The 12,332-nt window shown below is 34.2% G+C and overlaps 2 protein-coding genes across 5 annotated transcripts; one reads left to right on the forward strand and one right to left on the reverse strand.

The window, feature by feature from the left end:
- The first annotated feature begins 1,365 nt into the window (after positions 1–1,365).
- Positions 1,366–5,820, forward strand: BT4 (BTB and TAZ domain protein 4). Of its 4 annotated transcripts, none has more exons than XM_085713097.1 (6): positions 1,366–1,473; positions 3,409–3,670; positions 4,049–4,179; positions 4,617–4,923; positions 5,039–5,349; positions 5,437–5,820. In XM_085713097.1, the coding sequence occupies exons 2-6, from the start codon at positions 3,428–3,430 to the stop codon at positions 5,555–5,557; spliced, it is 1,113 nt and encodes a 370-aa protein (XP_085569223.1). In that variant the 5' UTR covers positions 1,366–1,473; positions 3,409–3,427; the 3' UTR covers positions 5,558–5,820. The 4 variants fall into 4 exon arrangements, with proteins under 4 accessions (XP_085569223.1, XP_085569225.1, XP_085569224.1 ...); XM_085713099.1 differs by having other exon boundaries at positions 3,414–3,670; XM_085713098.1 differs by having other exon boundaries at positions 1,366–1,462.
- Positions 5,821–6,974: 1,154 nt separating this feature from the next.
- Positions 6,975–12,110, reverse strand: LOC146919666 (formin-like protein 6). Its single transcript, XM_085713096.1, has 4 exons — positions 10,458–12,110; positions 10,126–10,337; positions 8,403–8,644; positions 6,975–8,313 (listed from the first exon to the last, which is right to left on the reverse strand). The coding sequence occupies exons 1-4, from the start codon at positions 11,957–11,959 to the stop codon at positions 7,519–7,521; spliced, it is 2,751 nt and encodes a 916-aa protein (XP_085569222.1). The 5' UTR covers positions 11,960–12,110; the 3' UTR covers positions 6,975–7,518.
- Between the last annotated feature and the right edge of the window lie 222 nt (positions 12,111–12,332).

Here is a 12,332-nt window from a genome sequence, read left to right on the forward strand (position 1 = left end):
TTTAATTAAGATAATAATGATAAAATTGATAGAAAAATGATAAACTATAAGTTTAAATGCTATTTGAAGTAAGCTAGTAAATTAGAATTACACTATAAGCTTGTGAGAAAAAACTATTATCAAACATGCTTATTTGTGATACAAGCTTATAAGCAATATGTTATCGTAAGGAGCAATGATATTCTAACAACCAAAAATCAATAACTTTTGTGACAACCACCAAATTTCAAAGGAAAAGTAGATAGTGACACGGAAACCAAAGCAATAGAGAGATAAAGTCAAAAGATAATGTGAGTATGAGAGATAAAGTTGTCACATAGGTTATCACAAAATGGTTGTTAGAATATCATTTCTCTAGTAAGTTATATGCTATAAACTAAAAAATCAGTCTTGTGAAACAGAACCAATACCCTGAAAAGTTTCAACCCTTTGCGCTAGTTATGAAACTAATGTTCAATGGATAATTTAGGTTGCTTAGAGTTCTTCACCCTATCAAATACTATATTATATGTATATTTGATATTACACCAACTTTGTCGAAGTCATTGTAATTTTTACAAACTCATGATGATACGAAATATATATTAAAGTGTATTATTTAGATATCAAATTATAATTATGTCTAACCAAAACATACATTTTTAAGTAAACATTTTGATTAGAGGAGACACATCTCATGTAAGTTCAAAGAGAACTACCAACATAATTGGATAATTAAAACTGAATTACATATAATCTACAAATTGCAAATTTTTGTGTAATATATAATTTTTTTATAAAAAATATTTAAGATAAAATGTTTTTTCTTTTTTCAAGATATGAAATTGAAAGCATTTTCAACCTCTCTCTAAATCTACAACCTATATATTTTTTTTAGTAGTGTTATAATGTAAGGAAACAAAAAAAAAGAGTTAAAATTAAGTTTCAAACTTATCTTTGAGGTTGAACTGATGAAATCTTTGAGGTTGAGAGATTCTATTTTAGGAAGACAGTTTGATTCTATTTTAACTTCAAATAATATGTAATGAGGATATTCTAACTCCCGTAACAAAGACTTTGTTGGATAATAATAGGCAATTTAAGACTTAGTTGCACATTAAGTGCAAAAATAAAAACAAAAACTGAAAATAATAGTAAATAATTAGCTGTAGTAAAGTATAAGAAAACAGACAAAATCTATGAAGTATGAAGATAGATATTACAAAATGAAAATGTATGTATGTATGTATGCATGCATGCGTGGCAAAGATGTGGACATTTCTGTTGATGATATTTTTAGCCATCAAACAACTACACTGACAGATAGATAACTCTCTACACATTTTTTTTTCTTTTATTTATATATCTTTCCGTAGAAATCTCTTCAAACAGAAAGAGAAGAAGTAATTCACATACCCCCGGAATTCCTCTCTTCTTTTCTCATTTCTTCCAAACTTTCAATTCAAGGAATATTTCTTTCAAGGTTAAATTAAGGTATTCACGTTCATCTTTATCATTTCCATTTCAATTAAGATTTCTTTCTCGTAATGCAAGGTTTTTGTTATTTGATTTTGATTTTTTTATGTGTTTTGAGATTTTGATATAAATAAATTGATTAAATTAGATATATTGTTGTTGATGAAAGATTAATTCGTTGATTATCTGGTTTTGGTTTTTGTAGATTCTTGATTTGGTTCATAGCAAATTCTGATTATTTAAAACATTGATTAATTAATTAATTACAAGTTTAATTCATTGAGTCTCTTGAATTGTGATCATGCAATGGATAATCAAAATCAAACTTCATGTTGAGATTTACATGGAATTAATGATCATACTTATGTTTGAGCATGATATTAGATATTTACCTTACTGTATGTTTGGATCAGCGGTGAGTTTGGCGTGTGCGTCTGGCACAATCACGATTCTATTGAAGCTCTAAAGTATAGCTTCTGTCAATTACAGTGGCATATTGTAATTCTGCCAAACTCGGTGTCAATCCAAACATGCAATCAATGATATAAATTCATTCAAGTTTTTGTCGTTGTTTTTCTTAGTGATCAATAGTTTCTGGGTAGTTGATTGAGTTGTTGACATGATATTTCTCCCAAATAGTTTCTGTTTCGTATATGCGACTCCTATTGTACATTTGTTTGAGACTTTAAGTAAATAGGCAATTTTGTCCCTAAACACTATTAGTTGAATTCATTCCTAACTTTGTCCAACTAGCAATTTCGACCTTGAAATTGTAACATGTCAATCAAAATAGTCCTTATGGTAAGTTTACCTGTTAGACAACATGGACTACGCGTTCATTGAAAATGTGACAATCCATGTGTACCCAACAACAATGCCACGTCTCCAGGATGAAATTGCTGCATGCTATAATTTTGTATGGTAAAGCATAGAATTTACCTTGGCTTTAAGATTTAGGAAAAGAGAGTTCTTCGACTTTTACTGAACAAAACAATTGTCAATTTAGGTCTGGAGATGTGCAGTCATGTGGAGTCCATGTAGATTTGCCACATTTTCTAACGTACAACGTGATGTTATCTAACAATAAAACATAAGAGGCACCAAACATTAGAAATTAAAATAAGGATCCCACATTCAAATAAAAAAGCAAATATAAGTATCCCACATTCTTCTATAAAATGAAGACTCAATTTTGTTATCGGTATGGATGAATATAGAACCAAAGAGAGAAAGAGTAAAAATGTTATGATTATGATTATTTGACGATAACACCGTATCAAACTTAAGTATTTTATTCAAGGTATTTTTTATTTTAATAAATTTAAGGTATGTATTTTGATGAAGAGGTATTTTCCATTCATATCATGTAGAAATAAATTTACAATTGTAACTTACGAGGAAAGTGGTAAATTTTATCCAAACCTACTTGTAATATAGCTTATCTTTAATTCTTTTTGGTGATCATAATATAGCTTAACTTAATCACATAATAAAAGGATATTATCCACATATTATATGACATTTAACTGAATAGCTTATCGGAATGGAAGGGGAGAACTCAACCCACCTTGTGTGCTCCACAGGTTCTCCGATTGCGATTTGTCACCGTAAAAGGCGGTGGAAGTAATGTACCAATAGCATGGTACCTAAAAAAAGAAAGAAAAAAAAAAGCCAAAGAGTTGAAGTATATCATGATAATTTGATGACAATAACATATTAATATATAAGGAAATTTACCAATCTTATCCAAATCTATGTGTAATGGCTTATCATAATCATACAATAAAAGGAAATATTTGAAACTTGTGATATTATAATAATTTTTAATTCTTTTCATTCAGTAGTTGGCAGTTTTTTTCCCTTAATTTCAGCAGAATAAAAAAAAGGATCTTTATCCTTATCTATTTATATAACTATTACAAAAGACTTGATGATTTATATGTGTTTATGCAGAGCAGTGAAGCATAAGCTGATGGCTAACATTCGGAATGCTAAGAAATTCATTCCGATACCACCTCCTTCGCCTCGATCAGCAGCAACCGGTTATCCTTGCGAGTATGCGGCGATGAATAATTTATCACCGAGAGGGCGAAGCAGCTGTGTCTCTTCTGCAACAAGAGATCTGTGGGAGCGTCTTTTCAATGAAGGGTATAAAGCCGATGTTTGCATTAATACTGATAACGGTGGCATTGTTTATGCTCATTCTAACATTATTGTAAGTTCATTCATCCCACTTGATTTTGTATAGGCACGGATGCTGCCGGCTAGGTACATCAAAATTTCATTGTCAAAATGTTTTTTTCAATAAACTGTGCTCGTATTTCTTTGAACGAATTAGTAGTAGGCTCAAAATTTTCATAGGCTCAGCAGATATAGTTATGCAATTAATCTATTTTAAGGCCACAGATGTCACTGCTTAAGAGTTGATTAATCAAGAGATAACTAGACATGCTTAGTATGATACTGTTGTTGTATGATCTGCTCTCATCATGAAAAACTGATATTTTGTCATTAAACATTAATGTGAATGATCTTTATGTTAATCTTGAATTCAACTGTTGTGAATATCACTCACTTTATACTATATGATCAGGCGGTGGCTTCTCCTGTATTGAGAGGCATGCTGAAGCAAGCAAATCGTTCCAATCGGTGGCGATCGATCTCAATCTTTGGGGTTCCACATGATGCAGTACGAGTTTTTATTCGATATTTGTACTCTTCCTGGTATGTTTGTTCCCTTTATAAACCTCAAAATCATAAGAATGTTTGTCTCCTTGTACTATAGGGGTAGGCTTGATAATATTCTCTGGCATTATATTTGCTTAAATTAGATGTCACTGCTTGATTTTATATGCAAATACATCCATTCATTGCCGATAGGAAAACTTTAAGAAATTTCAATCGGTAGTGGAGAGTTCCTCACCAGCTAAACCGAGTAGATCAATTTCGAAGTAGTAGAACTGTGAAATTGAAACAAATGGAAAGAAAAAAAAATTGAGTTTTGTTTGAGGGGTGGGGGAGGAGATCAACATAGCTGATCAAGGTTTTAGAGTTACTACTATACTTTTCTGAATGCGCTGTAGTTGAATGCATTGTAGTTGCTGTGTCTGTAATGCATTTTGCATCATATAAATGTGCTGATTTTTTTTGCTTTTTTTCAGTTACGAGAAAGAAGAAATGAAGGAATTTGTCCTACATTTGTTGGTGCTTTCTCATGTATACGCAGTCCCTCACTTGAAGCGTGAATGTGAACAGAAGCTAGAATTGGGTTTACTCACCGTGGATAATCTAGTTGATGTATTTCAACTTGCATTACTGTGTGATGCTCCGCGGCTCAGTCTCATTTGTCACCGTAAAATACTAAAGAACTTCAAAACTGTTTCGGAGTCAGAAGGATGGAAAGCAATGAAGCAGAGTCACCCAGTTCTAGAAAAGGAAATTCTGGAATCAATGATTGAAGAAGAAAATGTAAGGCTCTGTCTTTGCACCTTAATTATTAATTTTTTGTTTTTGTTTTGTATTTTACACAATAATAGATAATTAGGCCATTGTCTAACTACTTTTGAATGAATTGATTGATCAGAGTAAGAAGGAGAGGATCAGAAAAATGAATGAAAGAGAGGTCTATTTGCAATTATACGATGCAATGGAAGCTCTAGTTCACATTTGTAGAGATGGTTGTCGAACTATTGGCCCGCATGATAAAGACTTCAAAGCAAACCAGCCGTGTAGGTATACTTCCTGCAAAGGGCTTGAATTGCTTGTTCGTCATTTTGCTGGTTGCAAGTTGAGAGTCCCTGGGGGTTGTGCTCATTGCAAGAGGATGTGGCAACTGTTGGAGCTGCATTCTCGACTGTGTGCTGATCCAGATTTCTGTAGAGTTCCTTTGTGCAGGTAACAATATTACGTGTTTTCTAACTATGATTGTATTTATTTCAGCTCGGTCATTCAGATAAATTGTAACAAATCTTTTCATTTCAGGAACTTTAAGCAGAGAATAGCAAAACAAAGCAAGAAAGACGAAATTAGATGGACAATTTTGGTTGAAAAGATCTTGAAAACAAGAGGAATTGGGATTGCACCATGCTTTCGGCCACAATGACAATCTTTTTCCGGGGATATAGAACTATTAGATTACTGCAGTTGAGATAAAAACATGATGAAATTGTAAAGTTTATGTATTATTATAGTAAGAAATGGCCCTCAAGGATGAATTGTTGCTCCTCTCTACTTTAAAGTAAACAATATATAGCATAGGAGCACTTTCTTCCAACATTTGTTTATTTTGTTCTTCCGACCGTTACTTTTAAATGAACTATATGGCCAAATCAATATATTGAAGATTGATTTTGGTACTTTATTTGATATTTCAATTTTAAACTAGACAATGATTATCATTCAATTTATTCTGATTTACTGGTAAGTTGCATGCACTGTTTTTACAAATGCATCCTTATGTTCTTCTGATACCGAATTTAAGGTAAATTGCACATAGTGCGCATGTGAATTGCCAATGGCTAAAAGAGTAGAACCTGAATGCATAGAAATATAGAATGCAAGTGATCTCATTCTCTAGAAATCAGAAACCTCTCTTATGGTCCTGTTCCTCATCTTAAGAGCCTTTCTTCAGTAATATTGTATATAACTGTATAACTAATTAATGATTAAAAGAGCAAAGGATATATCAATATGAATGACAGTTGGGTCCAGTGGTGACGAATTTGATTTTCTTTATAAAGGAGCAACTCAGAAAAGATAAAAAGGAGCGACTAGCAAGGCAACTCAGTGGTGATTTACAGCTAGTTCTCTACTAAAGCATCAATGACTTTCTTTATTCAACACAAGTACCTTTACTTTTCCTTTGTAATGTTTACTTTTGAAACCCTTTTTGTTGTTTTCCTTGGATCAGCAGTACAAGGAATTGATAGTCTTGTTGATACAATTATTGAGGGTGGAATTAAAGGTTGAAAGCTGGTCCAGTACTTGGGAATAGGAAGGGGGCGGTTTGTTCGCAGCATACAGGAACAAGGAATGTATCACATGTTTGAATTAACATTTAATATGGTAATAATTCTTTGGTAAGGGTTATGTAGCTGACATTTAGTCTATCATAGTAATAATTACTGTGGTAAGTTCTAGGAGTAATTGAAAATTGGATGGTGTGTTTGATCCAAAAGGGTAAGTAGATTACCCCAAAAGGGGAAGCCATATCATAACAATTTTCTTAAGGTCCTTGCTTTTGTAGTTGAAAACTTGCTACAAAATTCTTACCATAGGGGAACAATTTTGGAGCAATACTGTTTTTGACTCTTGGGATCTTTAATTGATATATTATTTGGTGTTTTTTCATAAGTTTATTTCCTGTTTAGATGTATTTTAGGTGTACAATGTACATCCAGAAGAATAGGGGATGGACTATTTGTAACTTCTCATGCATACACAACTTATGCTTGTGGATTTATTTTGTTGATTGAAATGTTCTCTTTGCTTCCAAAAAAAAAAAAAAGATAAAAAGAAAATTAAATGCGAAATATAATGTATCAATATTATTTTCAATGATTCTAATGTACTGGTATAAACATTAAAATGTAGGTACAGATAAAGAAATTGCTGCAAAACAGCTATTTATTATCAATATTTGACTTTAAAAAATTACATATAGAGCCTCTTACGTAAACCAAAACATTCACATCATTAAAATGTGTGGAACTATGTCTCTGATCTAATAGAGCCTATTTTGACTATAGCATACGTATTTTAGTGGAAGAAACAAAATGATGCATCTTCTATATACCTCCCATTTGAATGAGGACAATGGCATTGACATGAATCTTTGTAGCCCATTTGAGTGAACCAGGAAAGTGTTCAACTGTATGTTCACTTTCTCTTCCCCACCACGAACATGCATTTAATGTTTTTGCTGTTTGATCTCAATGAAGGTTGTCCTTCACTTTTGCTACTAGTGAAATGGGATGAAACCCAATGAGAGTTCAAATTTGCAAAAGCATCATTTACTTTCACTGTTATTTTGAGAGGCTATGTTTCTTTTTTGTATTCACAATACTAAGGGGATGAGCTTTCCTCATCTGAGCTTCTATCTTGTCTCCCATTGTACCTGTTAAGAACAGGCAATGGTGCATTTGAAGCTATTCTGAATGATCTTGAAGCACCACCAACAATTCTATCATGCATCCTTCCAACTTCTTTGCAAACCAAATCCAAAATGTTTAGAAAATCTCTCACAATCATGAAAATTCTTAAAGGGTGCGCTTCTTCCTTTGCAGCATTCCCATGAAAGTATTCAGTAACTTCTTTCACAAGGAATAAAGCCTCTCTCTCATGAACCTTAATCCTCACAATTTCTTCTTCTGCGTATTTCAAAAAGAGCTTTGTGGAGTTGAAGAAATTGCCTCTCATATCTGGTTTCTCATATTGCAAAACTGATCGCACTTTTTGAAGCCCCGTTTCAAGCTTTGTAACGTAGCTGCTTAAGACATCTGAGTCCATTCCTGCTGCTTTTTTGACATTACCAAGGTCTTTACTGAGACCAGCCACAACATGCAATCCGTTCTTCTTAAACTCTTCCTCGTTAAATTTGGAGTCCATTTGGTTGGGTATACTTCCGTTTGCAGATGCAGTTTCTGCACCTTCAGACCTAATGATCTCTTGGACCACAAAGTGTAGCAATGTGGTCTTTCCATCTGTTCCCTTTATATCTACGAGTTTCAGGAGTGTGTCGAGTTTGAAAGCTTTAGCGTCACCTCGATTAGTACCAACATTCATTCTATTTCCTGTTCTGAGAACAGCTTCCAGGAGTTTGAAGAATAACCGGCTATTCCTTAATTCCTCACTTGCTGCCTGGCAGATAGATATTAACAACTCATAGGTTAGTTTGTTAGAAGACATCAAGAGATCAAAGATAACAAGGAGTTGAAAGATAGCCATACCTCAAGGGTTTGGAAAGACTTCTTGAGGTAGTTGATTTCTGAATCGAAGTTGGCCCTGTATAGCATAGCTTCAACTCTTTTGAATGCAAAAGGGATATCAAGCACTGCTTTAAGAAATCTTTCTGCAGGTCCAAGTTTCGAAAGGTCGCCGTCATAGTTTTTCAATTTTATCTCTTCCTCTTTAGTTGGAGCCATCTTTACTAGGGTTTCCAATAGCTCAGCACCCAGACCTTCAGGACTCCCTGTTTCATTAAAAAATAAAACCACCCCCATGAATTAACATATTGGCAAAATGAAAACATAGGATGCAAATAAGCGATTGGTTCAAGGACATCATTTTCTGTAAATAACTATCTTCTGATATTTCACATATTTTGGAAATACAGTGTGTTTAATGTTTAGTGATTTCAAGCATACAATTGATGAACAAATACTTCTCCATGTCAGTTAGACTTGGATGTGATTGAAAACTTTAACATAGATGAAGCACTTTTAGATATTACTGCCTTACAATTAACTGTCATTTGAGGTGGAGGCACACAAGTAACGTGATTTATCTGTTAAGGATTTGAATGAACAGATAACAAATATGCATCAAAGTTACCATATATTTAGACATCCACACAATTTAAAGTTTATTTACTTTTAAAAAATTTGGGAATTGTAACCAAAAAAAAAAAAAATTTTTTTGGGAATAATGGCCAACAACCAGTAGACTGTAAGGGAAGTTAGGACAGAGTTTTACTACCCCTCAGCTGATATAAGAAACAAGGAATTAGAGATTAGTACTTCTATAATTTGAGTAAAGAAAAAGATAAAAATGAAATATTGTGTAGTGAGAGAAATGATAAAATAGTCCATCTTTTGGATTAGAACATGGAGAATGCATAGATGATGATTTGGATATATCATCTGTGATCACGGCTCTCACTAAACTAGGTTGCTATTGCTTTTGCTTTTAGAGAAAGCAAAACCCTTAGAGCAAAAAGCCAAACCTAAGTTGTTAAGGAACATAAGTTAGTTAATTTTGGTGGCAACTGCAGTATCTAGTTTAATGACAAAAATTCTTCGGTTAAAGAAGACAAAAATAGCTTGTAAGTTAAAGATGTTCATTAGTTAAGATGTCCTTGTTTTATTCTTTGTTCTCAAGTACATTGTATGAGGTGGACTTGGATTTGGTTTTTACCACAATTTGAAATTTCCAGTACAAGAATACCTAAATTTGCACCTCTCTTAAAATAACATAATGATGCACGTGACATGATGCTGATTTAGACATTTCCATACTGAATCATCACACATGTAGTGATGAAGACTTTTTGTTTTTAAATTGTTGAGCCATGCTTCTCTATGACTAATACCTAATGCCCTTCCTACACAACTTTTTCTATATCATATACATGAACTGAATTTATTTCCCTAAAAAAAAAAAAATGAACTGAATTGATTATTAATTATTTCATAAGTTAAACATATGCATAAGTGCCAAAGTGAAACAATTGTTTGTCAGACTTTACTTACTTTTGAGTCGAACTTCATATTACTAAGGTCCTTTGGTTAACACAATAAAATCTATGCATGTGTAAAATGTAAATGAATACACCATAGACACCCCAATTTGTATGTTTTACCAAAATTAGAAAATGTGATTTGAAAGTTTGGTTATCTATCATGCAAGCAAGTATAAACTCCAAAAAGGGAAAAGAATGAAGTAACAACTTACCATCCAAAAGAGCTTCAGAAACTTCATCTCTTGTCACATTCAGTGCCCTTAACAGTATAGCTATATTTTGTGACTTCTTAGGATCTAACACCTTGTTCTCATGATCAACAGAAGGAAGAACTGATTTTCTAACACCTTGTTCTTTTGGTTTTGGAGCTGAATTTGTTCCATTGTTGCAACCAAACAAAGACTCCATCATATCTTCATTTAATCTATTAAAAACAAAAAATAACACATGAGTAATATTAATTCACGATTGTACTTCAACTACTGCAACTACAATCCCAAAAATGATAGATATATAGAGAATTAAATATTCAATTTATACTCACTGAAACGAGCTTGATTTTATTTGGTCCCACACAGTAGCACGATCAGAAGTTGCACGAACTTTGTCCCAATGCAATGCTTTCAACTTCGGTTTTCCACCTTCCGTTTCATTAGCTTCTTCAACAAGCCTCTCGGAAGAAGAAGATCTCAAATTCAAACTCTCATCAACATGATCTGAAACTGATTCTGAACCTTTTCTTACACTACCAACAGAACCACCTCCTTCACTTAACCTCCTTATAGATGCAGAAGAATTCGAAACCACCGGTGTCGGCGACACTGATTTTCGTGTCATTGGAGGTGGCGGTGGAGGTGGTGGTGGTGGTGGTGGAGTAGGAGGATGATGATTATGTGAAGTTTTAGACACGTGTGAAAATGTATTAGTTGTTGATTGAAGATGCGCCAAATTCGGAGGTGGCGGTGGTGCTGAGAATTTCGGTTTTCTTGAATGTCCTACTCCATCGGAGGAGGTTAACTGTTTCTCCGATAGCTGACGTGGCGGTGGAGGAGTTTGCTTGATAGAAGGAATGATGACGTGTCGAATATCAGGAGAAGAAGCAGAAAGAGCAGATTTCGATTTCGGCGAAGTTCTTTTCGATTTCGGAAGCGGTGTAACCGTCGAATTACTTTCTTTCTTCGCCGGACTACCGTTACTGAGAGAACTCTGCCGTGAAACTGAATACGGCGTGTAAAATCCATCTTCCTGACTTACCGAAGAATTCTGCGGCGAATGAAACGCCGTTTCGTTACTTTCTTCGTCGGAATCTTCTTCCGACGACATCGCCGGTGGAATGTTTCCGTTTGGAGGTTTACTTAACGGCGGCATTGGCTGTAACTCCGGACTCGGTCGATACCGATCGGATCGCTTAACGGAATTCAGTTTATGATACGGTGAACGGTTAGGCTTCTCCGGTTGATTCTGATCGTTGACCGTCGTTGACCTTCTCGAAGGTTCCACAGTTCCAATGTAGAGAAAATTCGAAGCTACTACCGGAGCAGATGAATTTGATGAATCTTGAAGAGAATTGTTCCTCTGTGTGGAAGTACTCACTAGCTTCTGTGTATCCGCAGCGTTTTTTGCTCTGTGTTTGTATAAAAAGAAAGCTAACGCCGACAACATTCCTAACGTTACGATTCCAACGGAGATTGCTATAGCTACTTTTTTTGTTCCTTTTGCTGGTTGTGTTGCCGTTGGATTCGCTGTTGTAGCGTTAGAAGTTAACGGTGCAGCTTGATTCTGATTCGACGGTGGTGCGTCTGGATATTCATGGAAGAATGGAATGTTGTCGGAGGAAGGTTGTGGTGGTGGTGGTGGTGTGACGGTGGAGGGTGATGGTGGTGGTGCTGTACTCGCTGGGAATAATGGTTGATGGAGAATTCTTCTTGTGTGATGATGATCGGATTCATTGAAACGTTTTGCAGTGTTAACAGATAGTGATGAGAAGAAGAAGAAGATGATGAAGATTATGATGGTGATGTTGAAGCTTGAATTATGAGGTTTCATGGTGAATTTTGATGAATTGTTTTGCAAAATTCATGTCTGAATTTGGATGAATTTAGTTCTTCCGTGAATTCCTCAGCGGGAAATAATGGAGAGAGAGAAAAGAGGAAACTTCTTTCGGCTGTAAGATCTAGATGCTCTGTTTTGCTCTTCCGACAGATTCCGTCATCACAATTTGTATTTATATTTTCTCTTTTACCTTTTATTTTTTTGTTTATGTAGAAAGAAAAAAAAATGACTTGATGCTCGAAGTCTGTTTTCGGTAACGGCTGGGGTTTGAAACTTGCATATATTATACATTTTTCCTATCTTACATCTATTTAATAAATGTTTATAAATGTATTTATAAATTATCTATTAAAAAGTGATTATATTG

The sequence above is a fragment of the Medicago sativa genome, chromosome 5 (genome assembly GCF_051527215.1).
Source record: "Medicago sativa cultivar Bolivia chromosome 5, Bolivia_mono, whole genome shotgun sequence".
NCBI classification, from domain to species: domain Eukaryota; kingdom Viridiplantae; phylum Streptophyta; class Magnoliopsida; order Fabales; family Fabaceae; genus Medicago; species Medicago sativa.